We start from the raw sequence: 26,095 nt of genomic DNA on the forward strand, positions 1-26,095 counted from the left end.
AACATTATATCATTAGAGTCTATATTGACTATAGACTATATTCTATATGTCCTGCAACTATAGATTTAGGTTATAGATCTAGATCTATCTAGATCTAAAATACTAGATCTACTCAAAAAGTCTCAATCTAGACATCTATAGATCTAGTTTATAGCTAGATCTAGGCTTGGATTAAGGATTAGGATTAATAGAGTCTAGATTTAAAATCTAAGTGAGTTTCTGTTGAATAAATCAATGAATAACTCAATAACTGAATAAGACTAAGTCGTCTAAGTTTTAGTCTATAACTTATATAACTAGTATATATATAACTTATCATCACATATCATTATGACTTATTTATGGAGATTTGTTCATGATTTGAATACAAGGACTCTTTTTCTCATATACTATGATATACAGACAACACAACAGAAACATACACAACATAAAGAATTCATTCAGCGACTACACACAGGCATCTTGGTCCTATTCATGTTTCCTGATCAAGGAGTGGCGTCTGACCGAATAAGGAACGAACAAGTTTTTGTACTGCTCTATTCTTGTCTTATTTGACAGAAGTCGCCCACTTCGCGACAACTTGAAGTAGTTATTATGGAACATGTGGCTGTTGTCTTCCAAAATTTTTCTGCATTTTTAGACATTTTTGTTCAAAAAGTTCATTTAAATGTAGTAGTGTTGTGCATATAGTATGATTATTGATGCCCTTTTTATAATGTTTTCTAAGAGGCGCAACAGTTTAGATGAAGCGTTGCCTTGCCAACAAGTTATCTCATATGTTATCAGATTTTGTGTAGTCACGCCGTAGGATCTTCTTATTTAGTTTAAAGCTATTTGGCTATTGAGTTTGTATAGGAAAAATACCAGCTGGACTGTTTTCTTTGTTAGAGTTCCAAGGTGGTCTTCCCAAGAAAGGTTGTTATCAATGATGACACCTAGATATTTGTATGACTTCACTTGTTTTGTCAATGTAGTCTTTATCTGAAGTTCATGTATCATTTGTTTTTTCTTCCTGAAATCTGTTGTAAGTTCTTTAGTTTTTTTAACTCTTATATAGAGCTTCAATACCAAGTTTCGTCTACTGAAATAAGACCTACTATGGCAGTATCATCATCGAATTTAATGAGTTTAACTGATTCGAGTCATAGATGCTTTTTATGTCATTAGTGTAAAGAGTGTTCAGTACAGGAGAAAGTTAGTATAGACATAGACATAAAAAAAAAAAGATTAATAATCAGATTAATAATAATCATAATGTAATAAATAATGACCCTTTTAAATTTAATGCATCAAGTCAAGTCATTTTGATTTTCCGCATTAGAATTTAGTCAATCTAGATGTAGAATAGGGCGTAAATAAGTAAATATATAGATATAGACTATCTAACAATGTAGAAATATTTGTAAAATGTTTTACATGTTTCGGATGTTCCTTCAGAATTGAAGATAGTTTACTTCCTAGTCCAAACCTCCTGCAGGACGACAGGGGATGGGAGCGGGCAGGGTTTGAACCCTCGACCGTCGATAAATCCGAACGACAGTCCAGCACGCAAACTGCACGACCAGGCAGCCATCCAGAAAGCATAAAATTAGTCTATCAATAACTTAGACGCAAAGGCCGCTATTACTCATTTACTGACTCTTTATAATTAGTGTATACTGTGTATCATGTAATATCTGTATATACTATAGTGTATTATATTAAATATTATATAAGATAAGATTAGATAACTATTATATAGATCTATACTGCAATTATGACTTTGACTTTATTGACATTTCTTTCTGATTTTATCATTCTTTAAAAACTAATTCTTTTTGTTGTCTGTAATCTAGATTCTTTTGATAAAACACTTGGCTTCTGGACCAAGAAATTTAAATCCTGGTTAAGATTTAGTTTTGATTTCAAGGTACATCTAGATCCATTTGTTGAGATTACACAAGTATACAGTCTATGAAATTTATTTTGGCAATGAAATTTGCATAAATGAGGGTTTATCTTCAGCATTGTCTCCAGCAATACTGCTGGGTTATGAAACAATTAATGTTGTTTTTAAAACTTGTGAAGTATAGTTATCTTTATAATATCTGACATAGTCAAATTTTTAGAACTCCTAAATGTAAATCACAATTAAATGTAAAAAAAAATTACAACATATTAATTTTTTTAACAAACTTTCCCAATTCTAATGCAATAATTTGTATATAATGTGTAAGAAATCACTATACATCATATGCTTTCTATTAGCAGATAATGGCAACAAGGCAAAGTTTATTTTTGATTAATTTTTGCAAACAATTAAATACAATTGTTCAAGACAGATGCAAAGATAGAGTGATCTCTATGATTAGAATGGGATACTCCACAGTGTCAAATATTGATCAAACTTACATACCTAGGCGTACAGTGATGTACGTCCCTGGTCATGATCCAAAGAAACTCAAAAAAATTCCTAATCTTGGAGTAGATTGTGCTGTTTTAGAATGTGAAGATGGTGTCGCTATCAACATGAAGGTGGGTAATAAACATACCTAAGTATATTTATTATTTACAAGTAGACATGTTCTTATTTAATTTTATGCTTTTTAGGTTCAAGCAAGAAAGAATATCAGAGAAGCCTTGGAGTATTTAATTGTTAAAAATGTGGACCTTGCCCTAAGAGTAAACTCGTGTTCAAGCCAGCTGATGGAAGATGATTTAGGAGCCATCATTGGGTCTGATATTGGAGAGCCTGCAAAAGTTGAGCGTCTCCCTCAAACTATACTCCTACCTAAACTTGATCATGTTCAAGAGCTAGTAACTGTGAGTATCATATAATGCACACATTTATTTGTATTGATTTTCTGGAGGATTTTAGTTTTATAAAAAAAAACATGTCAAACTCATTGTTTTGAGCCTACTTAGATGCTATATTTCAGTTCACAGAAAGGTTGAAGTCTGTGAAACTGAATCGCAAGTACTGTCCTTATCTTATCACATATGTGGAAAGCACTCAAGGGTTAATGAATATGAGAGATATAATGAAACAAGCAGCCAAATATTCTGAGGAAGGTATTTTTCGAATGGATGGTGTTGTTTTTGGCTCTGATGATTTTGTAGCCGACATAGGTAGGTCAGTGTATGACAGGTGTGTGAATGGTTTTATTGCTTGTGATAGTTCTATTGGATTATATTGTATGCTAAGTAGTAATTTATCATGTAGGTGCAGACAGAACATCTGATGCCAAAGAACTGATTTATGCTCGTCAGAAAATTATTGCCATTGCAAAAGCATTTAGACTCCAAGTTATTGATATGGTTCATGTTGATATTGAAGGTAGGTTTCATTTTTTGTTGACATTATACACACTAGAATTAGAAGGTCACTTAGAGGTTATACCAAGTAGGAATATATTGAATAATTTTTAGCACCTACCAACCAGTAATAGAACACCATTTCCTGCTACCTTTCCAAAATTGAAACAGCTTTTTTGTTTTTAGAAGATGTGTTTATAGCTTCTTGGTTGCGTTTTTGAATGAAATAAACTTAAAGCTTTAGGTTGAAATCTTGTTTAGCTAAATTGTGTGAAGTTTTAGATTTGTTTTCTTAGTGCGTTAGTTGTTTTTTAAAATTTCAGATTTGGAAGGCCTTAAACGAACATCAATTGAAGGGGCAAAAATGGGTTATACTGGTAAGCAAGTAATTCACCCAAAACAAATTCAAACTGTTCAAGAAGCTTTCACCCCATCTCCTGTCAAGGTCAAGTGGGCACATGAATTGATCGAAGGATTTGAACAGCATCAAAAATCAGGAAAAGTAAAATAGTTGTTCTCAGTATTTATTCTCTATTTAGTACATCATTTTATAAAAATGTTGGTGTAACAACACAGGCGTGCCAGATGTAACAACATTTAGATGTCTCGATGTTACGATGTGTTGTTATGCCGGGGATTTTACTTGAATTCAATAGTTGAATAAATGACGATCTAGAATCACAATTAACAATTCTTTGATAAAACAAAACTCTGGAACTTTATTTAAATATAACGTAAGTACAGCTTATGTACAAATTACAAATCAATAAACATGAAACTTATTACAAAGGCTTTTAAAACAGAGCTCTCAGAAACGTGACTGTCTACAAGGACATAATTTTATCGACTCCCCTTTCTACTACCCCGCCAATTCTCTGGCGCTAACTCTTTTCAAAAAATGTCTTTGTTTAATTTCAAATCAACCAATAGATTTAAAACATCATAATTACGTCCCTTGGGTAAATCCTGACGTGCTGACAAGTGTCTAGATTTGAGGGGTAAATCCCGAGACTCATGTCGAGGGTTTATATTTCTTTTAAATGTGAAATGTACAAACAATTCTATAATGTAATCTGTGACATATTACCCCCCCCCTCCATCTAGCATTTGTATGGTAATAGAAATGCTCATATGTATTAAAAATATTTAAATATACACAAAATACCATACATGAAATTATAGAAAAATTTTTGAGGTAACATATGACAATGCTCTGAAAAATAAAGTCAACTTGGAGATAACAATAAAAAATTATTGATGACTTTGAACACCTGTTTCACTATTCAAGTGGTTATGAAAATGAGACAATGCTTGTCATGAACAATATCAAAAGTTGTACAAAGCATAATACTTGGATAAATTAAATCTTGAATTGAATAAGTTATGAAGCTTCATGATGAAATTAAAATATGACATTATAACTCATTTGTGAAAATGTGTACATGGAAAAATATATTGCATATGAAAAATTGACATAGAAAAAATAATTGTGATAGTACATGACAATCTTCTGAGAAAATACTCGTTGTGATCAATCTTCTGAATAATAATACTCAATGTGATACAAACTTCAACATGTGTTAAGCAATGAAAAATTCCAATTGTCTGTCATGTATCTGTACTATTATAATAGGATATATGCAATAATATTATACCTGAAATAAAATACCTGAAATAAAATGTACATGATTTAAAAATTAAAATGACTAATGCATGTCATATGCAAAGATGCTGAAACATAATAAACAAAGTATCTTGAATGAGTGACCTTCCTCAGTGGGTTGCTTGGTGCTGAAATAAATATAACATCTGATATAGAACTCCTGTGGAAAAATGAGTAGACAAATTAATTGATTAAGTACAACTGAATACTGTTCTTCCTTGACGAGTATGAATGATAATGGATCAAGTGGCACTAAATATGCTATAGTACATATGTAGAGTAGAAATGTAAAGTTCGGAACCCTTCTGAATTGCCGACATGGATGTGCATGTGCGTTTTCTAAACTTGAAGAAAAGGTCTTTCAGTTTATGAAGCTGTTGTCTCCATGTCATAATGATCTCACAGATAATGTCTGATTGAACCGCGTTTGAGTTTGGTGAAAATAAGAACTGTCCGAAACCAAAACTCAATTTTCTGGTTGATGAACTTTGACGCTGTAGAACAATGGTAGCAGAATGCTTTGCATTAGAATGTTCAATAGAGCAATGACTGAACATGTCTGAGTTCAATCGGTCAATACAGCAATGTTGAAGAAGTTCATTTGTTCCTTTCTGAAGAAAAGTTGCCCTTTGAGTGGACGGAGGATGAAACTTGGTGTTGTCAATGTTGTTGCTCTCTGAGTTGCTTTCAAATTGCAGTACTGGAAATGTCTCAGAAACACTGGTAAAGAAATCTGCATGGTCTGTAAACACTTTGTCCTTCACTTGCTGTAGTGCTATGTCATCCAGAGTGATGACCTTGGGAATGTCAATTTGATTTGATGCTGGTAATGAAACATCTATCTCAGGAATGGGTGTTGATGATGTTTCTTCTTCTTCCTCAGGAATAGTTGCTAAGCTTGTAAAATTATCAACTTCTGCTTTGATGTCTTCATTATCTGTTTCATGGTAATGTTCAAACATATGAACATGAAATACTCTGGTAACCTTGTTGATGTGGATTTCATAAAGCAGGTCTGAAATCTTTCTGGTGATGTGAAATGGACCTTGCCATTTGTAGAACAGCTTGTTACTGAAATCTGGTAACAGTAATTTGACTTGATCTCCTTTCATGTATTCCTGTAATATTCTTTGACTTCCAATGTTCATGGTTGTAATGGCTTCTTGAGTTGACTCACATTCTTTCAAATGAGGAATACTAGTATGAGTTGTAGAGTCAGATTGAATAGTTTCACTTTTGTCTGGTATAGCCAAAGTTGATTGAATATAAGTATCTGCTTCTGGTTCATGAGACTTGTCTTGATTGTAGCAAAAATGTTCAATGCATACCATATTATTTGATGCAGATGCAGTCTTATTCAAGTCTTGATGTATGAAGTCATCATCAGTGGTTAGGGATGGGAAAGTACTTGGTAGGGATGGGCTTGTATTGTCAGGTAGGGATGGACATGTAGTAGGCAGTGATGGACATGATGTAACTGGGGGTGTCCATGTTGAATGTTCTTGATTGTTGCTGGCTACTGGACTATTAACTGGTTCTGTTGCATTCTGCATAGCTTGAGTAATTGAGGTAGCCATGTGATTATTTTGGCTAACTTGTTCATGTGCCAAATGTTCTTGTTGTCTGGACATGGATCTTGTCATTACTGCTAAACATTTTTGACCTTGCTCTATGGCATTTGTCCATTCAGTAAGTTCTCGAGGAGTGCATTCTTTAACTCCCTCTATGTTTCCCATGATTAGGTCCACTGGTAGATTGGGTGTTACTAATGCTTTTGTTTGACCACTGAAGAATGGTGTAGTAACATAAATGATGGCTTCAGGTAACTTGCTGACAGTTCCGTTGAATGCAGTGACTTGGACGTGGTTGTCTGTGAAACGGTTTGCGTGTACGAAGCGTTCATGTACTAATGTGGACGTGCTTCCGGTGTCACGAAGAACTTCCACCTTCTTGTCTCCTACAAAGCCTGGATAAAATTTGAGACCATTGGATTTTGCAATGACTGTTATAGTTGAATGCTCATTGTAATAGCTTCTGTTATATGGGCTTCTGTTTGGCATATATTGTGGTCTGGAGTCTTGTGAATGACTTCTGTAGCGAGGTTTGTTATCTGGTTTATTATTTCCAGGTGCTTTGTTGAGATTGTATTGCTCTCTATTGCTGTATCTTTGAGTTGGTGATGTGGGTCTATCAAAATTTTGATTTTTGGAGACTGCCTGTTTTTTCCAACATTCATGAGTTTGGTGACCCTTTTTATGGCAATATGAACATTCTGTGGTTCTGCTGCGGCATTGAGACGTGAAATGCCCTAGTTTATGACATTTGTTGCATTTGATTTTGTCATCTGACTTATATCCTGCATTTTTGTCTTGAGCAAAACAGACAAAATTTTCTTCAACAGATGGTTTGACTGACTTGTTTGGATAGGCTGCTTTATATTGTCTGATGATCTTGGTTAATGTCTGGATATCAGTAGGATTTCTCTCTATAATGTAGGATTGAATATCTTCTGAGTGAGCATGGGTAATGTTGTCGATAATAATATGTTGACGAAGAGCTTGGTAACTTTCTTCTATTTTGGCCATGGATACCCATCTATCAAACCACATTGACATATTAGCTACAAAAATTTGAGGATCATCATTTTGCTGTGGCCTTTCATTATAGAATTTCTTTCTATAGTTGGCTGAAGTTGCTCCGTATTGACGCAGTAGAGCTTCCTTGATATCAGAGTAAGTGCTGCGTTCATTGATGGACAGTTGTGAGCAAATGTTGACAGCTTTGCCAGTCAAATGGGTGAGGAGTGAGCTCGACCAATGTGCTTCAGGTAGACCGGATGTTGTAGCTATTTCTTCAAATCTTATGAGATACGAGTCCATATTGTCAATGTTTTCGTTGAAAGCCGATATTTTGTTCATTAATCTGTATTTGTCAAACATATTTGAGTGACCTTGAATTGGAATGCTTTCTTTATTTTCATTCTTTTGTTTTTCGAATTCCATTTTTTCTTTTTCATGTTGCCTTTGTTTCTCGGCGTCTTGTAATTTTTTTTCTTCTAATTGCATGCGTTTTTCAGATTCTTGCCTTTGTTTTTCGGCGTCTTGCAATTTTTTTTCTTCTAATTGCATGCGTTTTTCAGATTCTTGCCTTTGTTTTTCAGATTCCTGCTCTTGATATTCTTTTTCTTCTTGTTTCTCTGCCCACTGCCACTGGTCTGGCTTTGGGATGTGCTTTTCTTTGGCTAATTCTATCAATTCGAAGAATCGTTGTGTTCTAGAACTGGAAGCCATATTTAATTTTTTTGTTAGTTTCTTGTATTGGAGCAAAATGTTCAATATCTGGATTTTGGCTTTATCTCAGATATAGAATCTAATAATAATATAGATCTAGTGACAAAGTTCTTGAAGCCTCAATTTGCTAATAAATTCTTGACAGTAGACTTGTAGTTACTGGAGTCGTATGATATATAGATCTATTGAGCCGATGTACTTTTTACTGGTTTAACAGTTGGTTAAATCTGGTCTTCTGTTTACTTTGTGCTGCACAAATGATTATTTACTGGTCTTCTTTATAATGACTATAATGCCAGTTATTTGCTTTACTGGTCTTTTATATTGCCAGTTATTTGCTTTACTGGTCTTTTTTATTGCCAGTTATTTGCTTTACTGGTCTTTTAATATTGCCAGTTATTATGTATATTGGTCTTATTCCTTTTGCCAATTACATATAATAATAGATTTCGTGAGTTAGACGTAACTCTAACGAAAATCTTTATAAAAGAATTATCGATAACCAACTGACCTGTTAAACACAGAAATTCTGTCCTCCGTTAAATAAGAATGAAGTTCCTTTGAAGAGTTTTAGAAATTGGTCCTAGATCTTGAATAAATTTCGTTAAAAGTTGTCCATGAACTTTTATTTGTCGGAGAGTGCCATATGTAACAACACAGGCGTGCCAGATGTAACAACATTTAGATGTCTCGATGTTACGATGTGTTGTTATGCCGGGGATTTTACTTGAATTCAATAGTTGAATAAATGACGATCTAGAATCACAATTAACAATTCTTTGATAAAACAAAACTCTGGAACTTTATTTAAATATAACGTAAGTACAGCTTATGTACAAATTACAAATCAATAAACATGAAACTTATTACAAAGGCTTTTAAAACAGAGCTCTCAGAAACGTGACTGTCTACAAGGACATAATTTTATCGACTCCCCTTTCTACTACCCCGCCAATTCTCTGGCGCTCTTTTCAAAAAATGTCTTTGTTTAATTTCAAATCAACCAATAGATTTAAAACATCATAATTACGTCCCTTGGGTAAATCCTGACGTGCTGACAAGTGTCTAGATTTGAGGGGTAAATCCCGAGACTTATGTCGAGGGTTTATATTTCTTTTAAATGTGAAATGTACAAACAATTCTATAATGTAATCTGTGACAGTTGGACTATCTTGAATATTTGTTACTATCTTATTTGAAAGTTTCAGTGTTTTCCATCTTTTAGTTTACTTTTAGTTCTTATCCCTTTAATTTTTGTAGTAAAATTTGTTGTCATTGGTCACACAATCACAAGTAAAAGGAAAGTTCCCCTTTTAGACCTTGCAGTCTATCGGGCAAATGATGTTAAAGTCATCTGTTTCTTTGGCCAATGGTTAATAAGCAGGGTATCATGTGGCCAGCACAATGACCAACTGCCTTTACTTTCCCAACTAAAATCAGGTACCCATTAGAGTTGGGTGGACTCAAGGGCACCCTAAAAATCCCGAAGTTCAAAATACCAGTCTTCATCGAGATTCAAACCCAGGACCCCAAAATCACACTAGACATTCTAAATTATTTGTTTTTCTGTATATTTTTTTTAAATTAACATATTAGCGTATAGAAAAAGTTTCAACCATAATTATTTACATTTAACAATTTCGTTAAGGGCTTGTATTGTTTATTTCCAGGGAGCTTTTGTTTTTAGAGGACAAATGATAGACATGCCTTTGCTGCGCCAAGCTAAAAACATCTTAAGAGTTGTTGAAAATGTTCACAGGCCATCATAGAGCCTACAGCAGCAGCAGAAAAATATGTAATTATGACACATATTTTGATATTGCCATTGCTAGGTACTTTTAAACTAAGAATGGCTTGGTTTTACACTTAGCTAGTTATGTAATAGTGAAATAAAAAAGAGATTAATGTTTTTTATGGGTTTTTTTTTTTGCAGCATATTGCTCAATAATTGACTAGCAATATATAAAAAAATAAAATAATCAAGATTTGTTAACTATCTTTTTACCTTTCTTTTTTACCAAAAAGCAACAAAATATTTTTTTTTCAACACACCAATTGCACACATTTCAAAATGGTTTGTAAATTTTATTTTAAATAAATGTTTTCAATGTGGCATTCTTTACTGTCAAATATATATTACAATGTCAGTCATAATTACACAAATTTTTACAAATAAGCAAATCATTAAACTACTAGGCTAAACTACAAGCTTTAGGTTTAAATCTTGTTTAGATAAATTAAACTTTTTTTTTACCATGAGAAAAATGTCCCTTAAGCTGTATTTTGTTATATTTTCTTGTAGACATTGCCATGTTATTCAAGAAATGAATTGTGACTGAACTACTTTTAAAGAGGCCTGTAAAATATGTACATCATCCAATGCAAGCTTCTCTGCAATGTGAAAGTGTGTTGATTTCGGCTGCATCACCTTCAAAGTTCAAGAAACAAACATTTGTTTGAGAGAATGTTATGTATTTTTTTACACTGAAAATTAGTGCTTAAAAATGTAAGAGATTTGTACAGAAATTAACATACCACATACTGTAGATGATGTTGAACTTTCAAAAGAGCTTCTGTTAATAATCTTATTGCCAACTTAGAAGCAAGATTAGTGTACTCTGAGGAAGTTGAAGCATCATGAGATATTGTCTTCCATAAAGATCTGCATAAAAAAAATCCTTTGCTACAATGGCCATTAATAGAATAACGAGATCAATAAAATTGCATAAAAATGTATATTTCTCACCAAATAAATGTTTGTTATATAAGTTTTGAATAAGTGCTTCTTATAATATAATGTATAGAACTCAGTGTTCAGGAGTAAATATTGTTTTATTCCTCAATATTGTGAGAAATCCTTTCTAATACCTAGCGTCACAAGACAAATTGGCATGTATTGTAATGTGGTTTATATTACTTTGTTTGAAGTGAACATTTAGACTAGTATGATGTTTTCACATCTTCGAGTAGTTTTAGGAATGCTAGATAAACTGAGGAAATTCCATATTTTATCTTAAGGCCATTATAATTATCCATAAGCATAAAATTAGAAAATAAAAGTAGGAAAATGATAGCAGATTTTATTTATTTATTCTGCTCTTGTTTATTTGTTTGGATTGATAATTTTAGTCCTATTGAAACTATTACAATTGATTTAATACAGAGATGCAACTGTTTATTTTATTAAAGTATTCTAGTCAATTCAACAATAGTGTTCTTGTGCATCTTTTAATTAATGTGAAATCCACACATTTGACATAACACCTAGGTTTCTTTGGGGTCCTAATGATGGCACAAACCTAAATAGACTTTATCAAAGCGTATACATTTATATAACTGAGAATACATTTTTTGTACTTGATTATATACTTTGAGAATAAAACAAAAAAATTTAGAAATTGTATAGCTGGCAGCTTAACTTACACATCTTGTGGTGCTATCTTGTCTTTAATAGTTAACATGATTGAATAAACTATTTAATAATTATCATAACTGTTTAACGATCTACCAACAGAATCACCAATGGATGTGGGCCATTTTAATTTCCAACACTGGTGTCATGATGAAAAAGATACAAAAACTTAATAAAATTGATCTGAAGCTGGTCCAATTCTTATTTATTTTACTCTCTATTATTTTCACCATTTCTTCTGGGTAGAGAGGGATATTCATTAATTTGTTCATTTTTCCCTCTTTGGCCAGTATGTCTGCTTTTTCATTGCCTTTTAGTTCAATGTGTGCTGGGATCCATTGAAGAACAGTTTCCTTGCTTTAGATGTTAAGGTTTACTAGGGCTGTCCTGAGTTGCTGTATATAAGAAGTATCAGAGTTTTTCAGGCTTTGAAGGCCTGTTTTGGCATCTGTCAGTAAGAGAATTTGGCTGTTAGGTGTAAATGGGTTGTTTTTTAGTGTGGTAGCTGCTAGTTCTAGTGCTTGCCTTTCTGCTCTATGGCCATTAGAGATCGCCAGTTGCAATTGACTTTTCAAGTCTTTCTCCATTGGGCCATTCAATAAGTATGCCAGCTCCTCCATTTGTATTGGGTTTTTGGGAGGATTCGTCTGTGTAGACTCTGACCCATTGGTTGTTGGGGTAATGGGTTTTTAAAAGAGTTTACTAATTCTTTGAACTCTCTTTGGTTGTGATTGGATATTTTGGTTATGCTTTCAATGTTGTCTCTTATAGGAGGGAGAGAACTCTGGGAAGAAAAGCATTATGCTGCTTCATCGACTCAATAGTGATAATTCCTAAATGGTATTTCTTTTTAAGGTTCTGTGATCCTAAACAAAATGAGTTCTTTTTAGTCAATTTTGGGTGCCAGTCTTGTGTATTTTAGATATGAGTGGGTGCATGTCTAAGGATTTTATTTTTTTCCTCGTTCATCCAAAGAGACCAGGGCAGTTATTTCCTCCATAGCTCTAATGGGTGTTTTTTTTTATAGCCCCTGTCATAATCCTAAGGCCTATATTTTGTACCTTGTCTATTTTCTGTAAGTTGGTTTTGGCTGTTGAGCCCCAAGCTGTGGCACCGTATTCTAGAGTGGGTCTGATGTAACTGTTGTATGTCTTTTTAGATTGTGATTAGCTCCCCAGTCGCTGCCAGCTAATTTTTTCACAAGGGATAATCTTTGGATTTTTTCTTTTTGTTTTTTCCAAGTTAGTCTCGTGTCATATGTGACTCCAAGATATGTAGGACTGTCAATTTTTTTTTTCTAGAGCTTCTTTACCTAGTGTTAATTTTATATTTTATTGTTTGTGATCACTGATTTATAGAAATACAAATTTGATAGAGAAAAAAATGCCAACAAATTATTCTTACCTAACTTTATTTCTAAATTACAATAAGACTTATGAAAACCTTCAAAATAACCAAGACCAATAGTTAAAGAAGTCCAGTATATCAAAGTTTGACTGTACTTCATTTAGATCATTCTTTCATAATTACATTTACCAATCTTAATGGATTCAACTTTGAAAGTGAATTTAAAACATCACACACAAATAATTTTTAAAATCTTTTTATTTGTAAGTGATAAGATTGTTTTATTATTATAATTTTTTTTTAGCAATAAAAAAAATAATTTGTTTTCACCAAATGTTTCAATTCTTGTGTACATTATAATTTTAAAATCTGACTTACAAAAATTCTTTTGGAATAGTAAAAATTTTTAATGCAACCATCAGAGACCAGCTCAGGCCATCTTTATTGCAAAACAAATTGCTGCAATAAAAAATATAGATAGATTTTTAACACAATAAATACTCAAACTGTTAAACATTTAACAGCTACTATGTAGCCAGTAAACCTTAGTATAAATATAAGTACCTATATATACAATTCTTTACTAAGGTAAAGCAAAGCATATGATAGTAAAATATATTACTTACAGATCAAATCCATTTTCTTGAATAATTGCTTGTTTTTTCCCCAAGCTTGCACTATCTACATTTAAACAGGCCTTGATATCCTCTTTTATGTTTTTTTTTAACAAAGAGAGATATTAGAAATGGTTTTTTTCTTTAAATAATTTTCTATAATTTAACTATTTGCTTTTGAAGTGGTCACAATATAAAATATTTACCTAATGAAAAATGAAAGACATTGTGAATATTATTTGGCAGAGTGAATCCATAATTGATAGCAAGTCTTGTATTGTCATGTGGACCATATGATATAAACACTTGTTCATATTTCTTGTATTTATCATCTGTAATTATCTCATAGCTGAGGGATCCTGGGTTTATGCCAGCCCTTACCTATAGAATGTGTAGAAAATAAGCACTAGCCAAAGATGGTACTCTGTAGAACTTAAAAGAAATAAGAGCATTGTATATTCTAAAAGTATAGTAGTAGTAATACCAGTGAACAGTACCAGGAAAAAGAAGAAGAGGCAGACAAAGAAAGCGATGGGAAGACAACATAAAAGAATGGACGGGCCTGCCATTGAAAGAAGTTCTAACTAATGCAAAAGACAGAGAGGAATGGAGAAAGACAGTAGATAAATCTTGACTGATGCCCCAATGGTCCAACAGACTAAGGGATAGGTAAAGGTAAAAGGTAATATCTATATATCATTTTCATTTCAAGAAACTACATAGTCAAAACGTTGAACCTGAGCTGTATCCTTGTGGTTTAAGAAATCAAGCAATGGAGCAAGAGCAACATGACTTTCCTCTGGATCAATAACCAGTAAGGGATGTTCTTCTGTCAGTAGGTACACTGAACGTGTGTCAATTGTTGACCATGCCCATTTGATGTGTTCTAGACTCACTTTGCCTTCACACCATGGGACATGTGTGTTGATGAATTCCAAAATTTTTTTTCTTGCTCCTTCAAATCTAGATAAAAATATTTCATATGGATTTAAGCCAAAATTGTTCTTTTTAACTCTCTAAAATATTTTTACCATTTCTGTAAATTACACTTACCTTTCTCTATACTCAAGAGCTAGACAATGTGCTCTTTTGGTTAGTAATTTCATTTCTTCAGGTGAAAAATAAACAGAAGAAAAATATACATTTGGAAGTAAGCTTATGTAAGGATGCCAGAAAGAATGTTCTTTTTTGAATAGTTCACTAATCAAAAAGACCGTCAGAAGCTGTTGTGGTGTGAACATGATGCCAACTCTGAAAAAAAAATTTTTTTTAATTACTTGGTCTACAAAGACTGTCAATGCCTGAGTCGGAAGTGGGGATTAGCTCCCACTTTCCTCTAAATGCCTCGAAAAAAACAATAAAATCCAGCTCCTGGTCTTAATGTGTTATTAAGTAAATCAAACAGAACCTGTTCTTTATGACAAAAAGAACGAATGGCCTTTAAACCCCCCCTTTTGGTATCCTGACTTGGGAAAAATAAGTGTAAGAATAACTTGTAAACCAGCTCACTAGTCATAAAAGAAGAATACCACCCCACCCCATTAACTATTTTTTGTTGGAGGTCTGAAATGCACTATCTCAGACTTAGTCTTGCACACTATGCCCCCCCCCCGCCCCCAAAAAGACTATAAAATTAAATCTGACTAAAAGTAGTATAGATTAATTTGTACATAAAAGATTAGCTGATTTTAACTAGATTTTATTTTTATTTTTTAGGTATTTAAATAACCGTTTTATTATTATTACCATTAAATATATATTTACATTTACAGTACTTCAAATTCTTACCTTTCAATAATAGGTTGTAAGTCACTGCTGAAGACTAAATTAGTTGTAATCAGCAAATGATATGGTATTGAAACAACAACATCACCTTCTTCAATGCGATAGAGACATTTTAAGCCTCTGCCAGTGTCTGTAAGATGAAATTTTTTAACAAAAAAATTCTTTTTTTTTTAAAGAGCTTTTTTTCTTAAATATTATTAGAAAAAAAAAACAGTAAAAAAATAAGAATATGTATTCATAAAGCTCTAAACCTGTGAAGTGGGCTGGCTCTAAGTGAGTTTTACAATCACTATGTTGCCTTCCAGGCAAAGAATGTTTCATCCATTGTTGGAATCTAATGATTTCAGGTAAATGAGACTCTGAAATAACTTATTAGAAAAAATGAAAAAGTTAAGAAAAATTTCTCATTCATAGTAAACAAATTTTGCATTGAAAATTAAATTACTTTGATACCAATAGTCTACCTCTGATTCAAATGTATTATATTCTATTAGGATCAAGATTTATATTCTAAAAAAAAAAGATTTTCATGACATAACTTACAACGATTAAGGGCATGCAACATAGCACAGCCAGCATAGAGGGTTAGTTGAAGGTGTTATTAAAACAATCTTTAATGATTAATTTATCTAAAAAAATTCTAGTGTTGATGAAAATTAATTTCCTCTTAGAGTGAACATGTTAGAAAATGAACATAATACAACATATGTATTACTTTTCATTTAATAAGATACATTGATAAGGTCTCTTTTATCTAGCACTCCAGTGTTTGATTAAAAAGAAAAAAAAAATTATTTTAGTTAATAGGATTTTATTTCCAGATTTCCATATGATATTTAGTATTGAAAGTAGGGAGAAAGGTAAGATAAATTAGGAGAGACATTAAAAAAAAAGTATGTTTTAGTTTATTAATATTGTGATTTTCATTATGAAACAAAGTAGGTTATGCACATACCAGATTTAATGTTATGCTTTTGCCTCCGATGCCTTCCACAACGACCAGGGTTTCTCATAGCTGCAATGATTGCACAGAAAAAAAAACACACACACTTAAAAATATATTTCAAAGTTGTTTTTTTCTCATTTAAGTCTATAAAATCTATATTCAGCAGCTTTATCAAAATTTTAATAAAGAAAAAAAAAGATGAAAAAAAGGTAGCAAAGAAAGGGACCAATAAAGCTTATAGAGTAATCTCATCTTTCCTTGAATTTCAATGTAGGGGTGCTGTAACAGTTTGCGTAACCCATTACCAACACTTTTCCCAGTCAGCAGCTGTTCTTAGCAGGATATCTTATCATATCTTATAAATTACAGACATTACTTCAAAAAAAGAAGATAATTATGTCCTACGCATTTCATGTGTCAATCTAGTCATGCATGTTAATCAGTGACTAAAACTCTGCCAAGCCATTGGTTTTACTGGCTGACTCAGGCAACCCATTCAAGTCTCTAATGACACTAGGGAAGAAGGAGCACTTGAACGAATTTGTCTTAGCATCTGGAATAAGAGAGGCCATCCTTATGATAAAGAGAAGTAGATCTAGATGCTGTGATGTTCATTATGATTTGGCCTAGCCCTAGCCAGCACAATTAGAAAGAAAAATTAAGTAATTTATAACATGAACATGTGATTTTTATGTTGTCTCATAAGATGATAAACATGATAATTTTTAAATTAAATAAATTAAAAGTAATAAATATTCAAAGCTGTAACACCTGATTGAGACCAATTTTATTGAGTCATTCTTGCTTCTATATAGATCTAGAATTATCTCAGCTCATCTAATTGTAACAAGTATTAATCTAGAATCTATATAGTATAGTATATGAAAGTCTAAAATAAAGTCTAAGCGTCTGACTAAGCCTAAGCCTAAGGTTACAAGGTAAGTTAAGTTTCATTTACCCTTAATTTTAATCCTTAAGGCCTTAACTGGCTTAACTCATATTTATGATATTACTCATAATCATAATGATGAGTCATAACTGGCTGGCTTAACTTTAAAATTTAAATAAGTCAACTAGCGTGAAGTAAAAGGTATAGATCTATCTATGTTGACTATATTAATAATATAATACTACTATACTATTATATATAGTATTAGTATTACTAGATCTAGATTTAATGTAAAAGGTAGATCTATAATAAAATAGATCTAGACTGACTAGACCGCACGTATGTTGAGTCTTGAGACCATTCATTGACTTTTGTTTACATGAGCATTTAAGATTTCTTTACACTTTACAGGAGAGAGCACAGATTAGTTTTATTTTGAACTTCAAAGAATGAAGAGCTTAACCTTTGCACTCTGTAATCAAAACACTTCACATATTTTTATAGAATAAATAGGTCTTAGATCTAGAATATTCTAGAATACTATCCTACTATAGACTCTAGATCTAAAAGACTAAATGTAGGTCTTTATTATAATATAATATAAATCTACCTCCCTCCAGATCCCCTATTGTAATAAATGAAATCACCCATCACAGTGATGAGTCAAACTTCAATGAGTCACTGTCACCGTCAAAGTGTAACACTAACAGAAAATAAATATTAAGGACTTTAACTTTAACTAGATTGTAATTGTTACTAGATCTAGATCTAGATCTACTCATCTAGTCTAGATTCTAGTTAAATCTAGATTCTAGATCTAGACCCTAGTAGTTAAAGCCTAGAATAGATATCTAGTCTAGATGGATCTATGTTAAAAAGCACTTGATTGAATTTCATTGAAGTTGAAGTCTAAGATTCTAGATTTATTCTTAGATATTCTTTCAAAGAAGATAATTTGCTCCTTATAAGCTCCTAGTAATAGTATCATCTAATCTTGGTCATGTTTGGTCATGTAGGTGTTTGTAGGACTATAAAAAAAAAGCTATTTTATTTTTAAAACCTTCTGTTTATGTTTTTAAACATTGAAAATATGTATATTAATTAGAGCAATTTTTTTTTTATAAATACAAGAGGAGTATGAAGTGAAGATATATGATTTAGTAATTTGTTTGACTATAGACTCATGTAAAATTTATGCTTTTGTACATTAGCTTTATTATTTTTTTTTTAAATATTATCTGCAGAAAAATGATGAACGCTGCTCAGTACACTCCTGGTGGAGTGGAGAATTTGTATGTGTCACAGGTTCCAATTCCTGAACCTGGGGAAATGGAAGTACGTGTACAAGTTTATGCTACTGCTATAAACCGAGCAGATACACTTCAAGTATGATGCTATTATTTTTAATTTAAATCTTTTGATTCCAGTCTGTTCTTAAGAAAAATGTGTTAAAAGAAAATTATGACAAATTATATTCATGGGTGGTAGTTAATATATTATATTTATAGCCACTACAGTTTTAATTTATTCAAAGTAGATATAATGCATTAACATACATACATTTACTTCATCTTGACCTTTAAAGTAATTATGCTTCATCCTGATATAGGAATTGTTTAAGAATCTTTTCTATGAAGCTGAAACCTTCCTTTTTTTATTCTGGTCTCAGTAATGCTGCCCAGTACACTTCCAGTGTATCACAAGTTCCATATCTGGGTTTCATTTGCAATGAAGGCTTGAATTTTTAAGATATTGTTTAGTTTATGCAGCTCAAGTAAGCATTCCTTGGGAAAGTAGTTTTTACCACATGACATTGTTATAATTTGTTGGCCACAGAAGTAGATAATCATTATTTAATCATTTGCTGCTTCATAGAGTGATAGGTAATAGTGGAAAACTTACCTAACAGTACTTACTTCCCTCTAAAAATACCAAGTACCCAAAAAGTATTTAGATCATTTTGCTTGTTACTTATACACCATTTAAAAAAATGTCTGCATTGATTAGGGTTACCAGAAATTCTGCAAAATGAGGCCATGTCCTCCTTTTTGGGGTCGTGTTGTGTCTTTCTAAAGTATCAAAATGTCCGGCTTTTTCATTTTTGTTTACTGTAATGGTATACAATCTATTAACTGAATTAAATACTTAATATCTTCTGGTTTAAATATAAACACTCCCTTAATAACATTAAAAAATCAACAGATGTAAAGCTTCACTGCATAATGCATGTTAACAGTGTTGATAAGTATAACCTTTATGTAATGAGTGACATGATAAATGACCGATAAAACCAATCAATGTTGCATGCTCACTGTTGTAATGTTTGTAATTAATAATTAGAATTTGTATTCAAGATGTCAGCTAACAGAGATAGTAGTAAAAAAAAAGAGGAAAAGTAAATTCTCAGATCAAATCAAGACTAAGTATCTGTGTTTTGCTGATGGGAAAATGAATCTAAGTGTGTTGTTTTGTGATTTCTACTTGTTGGTTGTAAACAAGGGCAGCACCGACTTAGAATGTCATGTTGCCAGCAAAAAACACTGTAACATGATAAGAACATCATCGCATGCTTCTTCATCAAGTCAAAACTTTTTTTCGTCTTTTTTCGTCTTTGGGGTTTCATGGGTATGTTAGCGCGAACTACTAAAAAAAGTCCTTTCTTCTGAGAAATATATGTGATAAAGTTGCATTATAGCCTATGATTTAGGTTTAATCAAATAAATATATCCAGTTTACTTTGTCTTTTTTGTCCTCCATTGTAAGGTTTTGTCCTCCTTTGTCCTCTGGTTACCCTGGCATTGATGTGTTTATGAGACAATACTATTTCAATGCAAGAACATTTATCAACTAACATTAATATTTTACTAAAGACCTCTAAGACAATTAGGTTTTCATAATCCTCAGTTCCCTTTGTCATTATGATATCAATTATTTTGTCTATTAAAATTAGCTATCCCCATATTAGAATAAGTATATATTCTGGAAATTTAATTTGACAGAGAATGGGACATTATGACCCCCCAGAAGGAGCTAGTACCATATTAGGTCTGGAGGCTGCAGGTGTTATAGATAAATTAGGACCAGGCTGTCCCACTAATTTAAGTAAAGGCCTCAGGGTTATGGCTCTTCTAACTGGTAAGTGGCATTGGTATTTCTGTTTCAACTGTCTTTTTTTTTTTTACTGATTTCCATCAAAGCTAAACAAAAAATATTTACTAAATATTACCAATAATAGGCATTTATGTTAACATTTTAGTGGAAATAATAAAGTTTCAGATACTAATTAGAGCAGCTAACATTTTAGTACAGATTGATGAACTGATTGCTTGTCTATCTCCAAGGTTCTTTTAAATATCTTTCTGTTGAATTGAAATATGTTACTAGAAGATTATCTAATTTTTTTTTAAATTTAATTTGTGATTGTTAGGCAACAGGATATTTTTTACAGGTATAGAATATAGATCTAAATAGAATGTATATAAATTATTATTAAAATGATCTACTTATTAAACTTATTATGCATAATTCTTTATATAACAACCTGGTTTCAAGTACGCCAGTGAGCATGCACTTAAAATTAGTGACATGAAGATATTTGTATGCATTGCATGCAGCAATTTTTTCATGGTGTGCATTGTGAGAGAAAATGGTCAAGATTGTGTGTTTTGACTTGTTATCGATTATTGGTTATATATCAAATATTACCAATATAAGTTATTTATCCGAACATTTTAGTGGAAACAATAAAGATTCAGATACTTCTTTCTGAATATTTTTGTCTGACACAATTTAGAATGTTATTTAGAATTTCATAACAGACCAATGGAAATATATTTTCATACTTTGTGTGTGTGTGTGTGTCATTTTATTTGTTATCTTTGGTAAGCTAATATAACAATATATTTTTTTTCACATTACAATATTTAAGACACTCATTGTGAGCGCAATCTTGTAGTAAAAGCACTACAAATGTCAATGAATTTTCAACCAGAGATTTATTATATTTTTATTTACCTTGAAACATTTTTTTATTTAGGTGGAGGGAATGCTGAATATGTCATTTGCAGACATGAATTTCTTATCCCAATACCTGAAAATTTAGACTTCATTAAAGCTGCAGCAATTCCAGAAGTGTGGCTTACAGCTTTTCAGCTGCTCTACTTGATTGGTGAGTATTTTTAGTACCACTAAGATTTTTAATTTTGGGATCTCAAGGGCGCTTCTGAGTCCACCCAGCACTAATGGTTACCTGACATTAGTTGAGGAAAAGTTAAGGCAGTTGGTCATTACGCTGGCTATATGACACCCTCATTAACTGTGGGCCACAGAGACAGATAACTTTTACATCATCTGCCCTATAGACTGCATGGTTGTTTTCTCTTTCCATTCACATTACATAAAACAATCAGTGCTTTTGAAAACTGGGTTCACTAATGCAAAATATTGACAAATGTTTCTTACAGTCTTCCAAAACTGAAATTACAACTTCTTTTTTAATTAATTAAAGGAGATAGAATCAAATTTAAAGAAGTGGTAGGATGTATAATAATATTATAATCTCCTATAATTCATTAGTTCATTAAAATATTCATTGTTTAAACAACTTTTGTATTTCCAAAGAAAATATATACTTCTTTATCAAATTAAAAAGGAAAGTTAAACAAGGATGATGTTGTGCTAATACATGCTGGTGGAAGTGGAGTGGGCACAGCAGCTATTCAGTTGGTGAAAGGAGCAGGAGCTGTCGCCATTGCAACTGCTGGAAATGATAAAAAAATTGAGTATGCCACATTTCTAGGGGCTGATGCAGCTATCAATTATAAAACTGAAAAAATTGCTGAGAAAGTTCTTCATCATACCAATAGTAAGTTTTTTTTTGTGTTTTTTTTTTTTTTTCAATTTTTTTTAAAATTAATTTCATATATATTATATTAATTATATTTTTTCAAAATTAGTTTAATTAATTTTAATTAGAATTATAGTACTGCAGACTTTTGAGTTCATGGTTTTAAAAAAATAATCAACTCATGTAGATAAATTTAGATCAGAAGTGTTTACTATCTAAAGAAATCTCTAGGTTTAACTAGATTGGTTTGAACTTATTTGATTTTCGAGTGGCTAATGGAATAGTAAAGAATATATACATCAGAGTTTCTGAAATTTCCATTTGAGTAATTTCGAGTCAACTCATCTACATGGGAAAGCAACCTACTGGAGAAACATAAATGGAGTTTGAAGCTTTTAGTGCTGAAACAAATTATGAATAAACCTGAAATGTAATATGTAATTATATCAGAAATAAAGTTCCAACATTATTAAGAGAAGAAGGTGAAGAAAATATGGTGAAAAAAAGATAGGACCAGACGAGGATTCAAACCACTGACCCCAACCCGGCGCCATCACCTAGCAGCTAGCAGGTACCAGACTAAATCCTGTCACCATACCTCTGCTATTATTGTATGTTACATGTCATGTTTATTCAACCTACTAGAGAGGAGGAAAAGTTCATTTGTTTGTTCAATACTAGATCTTTTTGGCTCAACAATTATACTTATTTTATTGTTTTTATTACTATTTGAATTTGTAAAAGTATTCTGATTGGATTTATAGATAAAAGTTTTATGAATTTTTATTTCTGGATTTGTTTCTGCATTATTTTAATTGAAGTAAAATTATTATTATAACCAGAATTACACTCAATCAAAACAAAATATTCATTTCAATAACTTGACACAAATAAATATTTTTGGGGCTACAAGACTGTGATCTCTACACCCAGCATTTTAATTGATTATGGCTTTTAGATAAGATTTGAGATAATTAAACTTATCTATAAGTTCAGTACATACTGCCTTCACTTTCAGCAGCTAAATCAGAATAAATAAAAGAATATATATAGTTGCCAATCATTGATTTAAATATTTTTTAAAAATATTTAATTGATAATCTTTTCAGACAAAGGAGTAACTTTGATATTAGACTGTGTTGGCTCTTCAATGTTTGAAGATAATCTCAAAAGTATCAGATTGGATGGCAGATGGGTAGTCTATGGATTTTTAGGTAATAGAATGCTTTAGTATAAAAAAAATTAGATATAGTTTTAACATGCCAAAAAACGTTTCAAAATGTTTTTTTTTATGTAAAATTGATTTGAGATGTTGTTTTTTTTCAAGGTGGCTCACAAGTAGATACTGATCTTAGAAAACTTCTAGCTAAACGAATAACTATGACTTTTACAACATTGAGATCTCGGTCTGTTAATGTAAGTAGTTTTGGTAATTTTAAATGTTCAAAATAAATAAATGCATGTGAAATCATTATTATATGGCCTCCTTCAGTCGCAAATCAACTATGGATCATCTCATGGAAATGAGATGAATGCCTGGGCATTAGCTGTGGTCGGAACAATGTCACCCACACATCAGTTTCCCCCACTCAACGCAGCTGATGTATCCAAAAGAACAGCAGTGCCGATACAGTTTGGGGTCAGCGATGTCGCAGGTTCTACCAAAATGTAGCATTGAGTGCTGCAAACTGCCTTAGGGTCGCCAGCTCCTAATTTTTCCTCAGGGTTGACTCCCAAAGCCATTCCCAAAATTGGGTATAGCTGCAAGGCAACAGAGGTTTGAATTCAGAGTTTTCCTTCTCCTGGTGGGTAGCCAGCCATAGCTAATGAGCCCCTCCTGCCCAAAGCTTACTGGTTAAGGCGCCAGTTACTCCCCTTTGTCCCTCTCCTGTTAGTGAGAACAGTTCCACCGTACTCAATATCTGAGCCATATGAGAAGGCCAGGAGTTGGACTGGTTATCAGAGGCTATTTGAGATGCATGTCATTAGGAAACATTTTATAGGTAGTGAAGTGCTTACATCCATCACCACTTCCGGCAATGACAACCTTGCAGAACCATATGAAATCAATTAGTGAAGATAAATAAAAGTTTATATTATAAACACATTGATAAATAAATGACAAATCTTCAAATACTGAGATTCTTTTGTATATTTTTGTTCTTTTGTTTTTCAGTATAAAGAAAATTTGATACAAGAATTCATGCAAAAAGCTATTCCTTTGTTTCAAAATGGTACCTTCAAGCCTGTTATAGAGCAAGTTTTTCCATTAAGTGACATTGCTAAAGCACATAGTATGATAGAGTCCAACCAGAATCTTGGAAAGATTATTTTGGAGGTTAAAAAAGAATGACTTTTGAACCTAGGGGAAATTAATGGTGATTGACACTCTGAGAGTATTATAATTAATACTGGTACAATATTACAGAATTTCATTTGAAGTAAAAAAAAAAAACAACATCAATAAAAAAATTTATAAAATAAATCTTTCAAATCAAGTATAATATCTAGTATTTGTTCTAATGAAATTGATTCCAACTATCTTTTTAATAACCAGAATTATGAGTATTCTTGTCTGAATGCACTTTTATAATCTAGATACAGAGTATTAGATTTGGTATCAGATAATTAGTGTATAAGCATAGAAGGCTTTTATTTACATATATATAAAGAGAAAATATTGAAATGATAGTTTGAACATGCCAAAAAACAAAATGAATGAAAAAAATATAATGTAATTTCTATGACATTTATTATGTAATTTCTATCCAAAACTTTTATCTAGAATGCATTTGACAAAATTTCACTTAACTCATATATTAATAGGCTCAGACCTAAATGCTTCTTAAGACATGGAAAGTATTCTCAAATTATCAGCATTGGATGCTTAATGTGTTTCATGAAGTGCTGTGAAATAGTGCACAGCAACAGTTCACCAATGTAATTGTGTGCCCAGTGTGAAATGATCTTAGACAGTAGTTTACAAGGTTATTTTGTGCCCAGTATGAATTTAAATGATCTACCTTTACTTTACATGCACACAAATTATTTCCTTCAATGGAATTTTAACTAAAGTCCCTCAGTTTTGAAACCAAACTAACAATGCCTTTATGAGATAAATTTGTATTAATGATTGAGCCCAAAATATTACTTATCAGTGCAAAGAAACGAACCTTATTTGGCATATGGAATGTAAGGACCAGTGCAGTAAACGGAAAGAAATGACACTTATCAGCGAGACATCGTTAGAATCTGCGGGATGTGATGGACATCATGTGGATGAATACCCATGCCCGTGAGACTTAGAAATATCCATGAAGGTCGAAAAGAGGATCCTAGAAATAACATACCAAAGTCGTCACCAATAGAGAGATCTTTTCCAGCACTGGCACTCACCCACAAAGGGATTGAGTACCAAACATCATTTAAAATTCGCATAACATATCCTTAGATGAGAGGATGCATGTTTACCAAAGACAGCCATAACGTGGCTGAAAAGAGCTAATAGGGCCGTCCATATATAACATGGTGTCGCTTTTTCTTAGAAGAGCTAAAATCCAAATCACTAGCTGGGAAGATGCTGTGGAAGTTGCTTATGACGGATTTTTATGGAGAGAGCTTTCCACCTTATATGCTGAACGGTGTCACTAATCATAATTATGTAGTAATATTTGGGCTAAAATTTGGGTGTTCAATTGACCTCCTTTATTTTCATGATTGACCATGGGTATCATGAGAATTGAGATCCTGGTCAACATGGGGCGTGAATGGTAGTAAATGAATGTGACCTATGTAAGTGAATTTGAGTTAGTTGGAAAGAGGGCTATGAGTGAGTGACTTGATTTTATCGAGAGAATAGTTTTTCTTTAAGTTATTGTAGTGAAGTTTTTTGTTGGTTTTGTTTTTTTTCTGAGATAGGAAACTGAGTAGTGCGGTGTAGGACTATCTAATGAACATTATTGAATTTCATGTACATATATTCAGTAGTTTAATAAATTATTTAAATATC

The 26,095-nt window shown here is 32.2% G+C and overlaps 3 protein-coding genes across 7 annotated transcripts; 2 read left to right on the top strand and 1 right to left on the bottom strand.

Annotated features, from left to right (window-relative positions):
• The first annotated feature begins 57 nt into the window (after nucleotides 1-57).
• Nucleotides 58-10,909, top strand: LOC106057630 (citramalyl-CoA lyase, mitochondrial-like). 4 transcript variants are annotated; one of them, XM_056032271.1, is made up of 8 exons: nucleotides 58-211; nucleotides 2,251-2,514; nucleotides 2,590-2,802; nucleotides 2,919-3,108; nucleotides 3,203-3,316; nucleotides 3,618-3,796; nucleotides 9,918-10,079; nucleotides 10,550-10,909. In XM_056032271.1, exons 2-7 carry the CDS (start codon nucleotides 2,254-2,256, stop codon nucleotides 10,014-10,016), a joined length of 1,056 nt encoding a protein of 351 aa, XP_055888246.1. In that variant the 5' UTR covers nucleotides 58-211; nucleotides 2,251-2,253; the 3' UTR covers nucleotides 10,017-10,079; nucleotides 10,550-10,909. The 4 variants fall into 4 exon arrangements, with proteins under 4 accessions (XP_055888246.1, XP_013070376.1, XP_055888247.1 ...); XM_013214922.2 differs by having other exon boundaries at nucleotides 9,918-10,042; XM_056032272.1 differs by having other exon boundaries at nucleotides 60-211; nucleotides 2,248-2,514.
• On the bottom strand, nucleotides 10,312-17,331 carry LOC106057628 (SET domain-containing protein 4-like). The gene is made up of 11 exons (XM_013214920.2): nucleotides 17,310-17,331; nucleotides 16,361-16,420; nucleotides 15,657-15,773; nucleotides 15,409-15,535; nucleotides 14,674-14,871; nucleotides 14,358-14,583; nucleotides 13,827-14,001; nucleotides 13,633-13,714; nucleotides 13,385-13,465; nucleotides 10,783-10,909; nucleotides 10,312-10,675 (listed from the first exon to the last, which is right to left on the bottom strand). The coding sequence occupies exons 2-11, from the start codon at nucleotides 16,416-16,418 to the stop codon at nucleotides 10,565-10,567; spliced, it is 1,302 nt and encodes a 433-aa protein (XP_013070374.1). The 5' UTR covers nucleotides 16,419-16,420; nucleotides 17,310-17,331; the 3' UTR covers nucleotides 10,312-10,564.
• A 362-nt stretch (nucleotides 17,332-17,693) lies between these two features.
• Nucleotides 17,694-26,095, top strand: LOC106057590 (quinone oxidoreductase PIG3-like). 2 transcript variants are annotated; one of them, XM_056032275.1, is made up of 8 exons: nucleotides 17,694-17,714; nucleotides 18,485-18,626; nucleotides 20,240-20,375; nucleotides 21,277-21,408; nucleotides 21,892-22,104; nucleotides 23,196-23,300; nucleotides 23,414-23,502; nucleotides 24,263-26,095. In XM_056032275.1, exons 2-8 carry the CDS (start codon nucleotides 18,489-18,491, stop codon nucleotides 24,437-24,439), a joined length of 990 nt encoding a protein of 329 aa, XP_055888250.1. In that variant the 5' UTR covers nucleotides 17,694-17,714; nucleotides 18,485-18,488; the 3' UTR covers nucleotides 24,440-26,095. The 2 variants fall into 2 exon arrangements, with proteins under 2 accessions (XP_055888250.1, XP_055888249.1); XM_056032274.1 differs by lacking the exon at nucleotides 17,694-17,714 and adding an exon at nucleotides 17,727-17,817.

Source organism: Biomphalaria glabrata, chromosome 6, assembly GCF_947242115.1.
Source record: "Biomphalaria glabrata chromosome 6, xgBioGlab47.1, whole genome shotgun sequence".
In the NCBI taxonomy this organism is placed as follows: domain Eukaryota; kingdom Metazoa; phylum Mollusca; class Gastropoda; family Planorbidae; genus Biomphalaria; species Biomphalaria glabrata.

Excerpts from the sequence above, each read along its gene's own strand:
- LOC106057630 (XM_056032271.1), top strand. The coding sequence starts at position 2,254 with ATGGCAACAAGGCAAAGTTTATTTTTGATTAATTTTTGCAAACAATTA. Across the intron at positions 2,803-2,918 it reads ATGTTCAAGAGCTAGTAACT|TTCACAGAAAGGTTGAAGTC; the intron begins GTGAGTATCATA and ends GCTATATTTCAG. Across the intron at positions 3,317-3,617 it reads GGTTCATGTTGATATTGAAG|ATTTGGAAGGCCTTAAACGA; the intron begins GTAGGTTTCATT and ends TTAAAATTTCAG.
- LOC106057628 (XM_013214920.2), bottom strand. The coding sequence starts at position 16,418 with ATGAGAAACCCTGGTCGTTGTGGAAGGCATCGGAGGCAAAAGCATAAC. Across the intron at positions 15,536-15,656 it reads AGAGCCAGCCCACTTCACAG|ACACTGGCAGAGGCTTAAAA; the intron begins GTTTAGAGCTTT and ends TTCATCTTACAG. Across the intron at positions 10,676-10,782 it reads AACATCATCTACAGTATGTG|GTGATGCAGCCGAAATCAAC; the intron begins GTATGTTAATTT and ends TGAACTTTGAAG.
- LOC106057590 (XM_056032275.1), top strand. The coding sequence starts at position 18,489 with ATGATGAACGCTGCTCAGTACACTCCTGGTGGAGTGGAGAATTTGTAT. Across the intron at positions 21,409-21,891 it reads TCAGCTGCTCTACTTGATTG|GAAAGTTAAACAAGGATGAT; the intron begins GTGAGTATTTTT and ends CAAATTAAAAAG. Across the intron at positions 23,301-23,413 it reads GGTAGTCTATGGATTTTTAG|GTGGCTCACAAGTAGATACT; the intron begins GTAATAGAATGC and ends TTTTTTTTCAAG.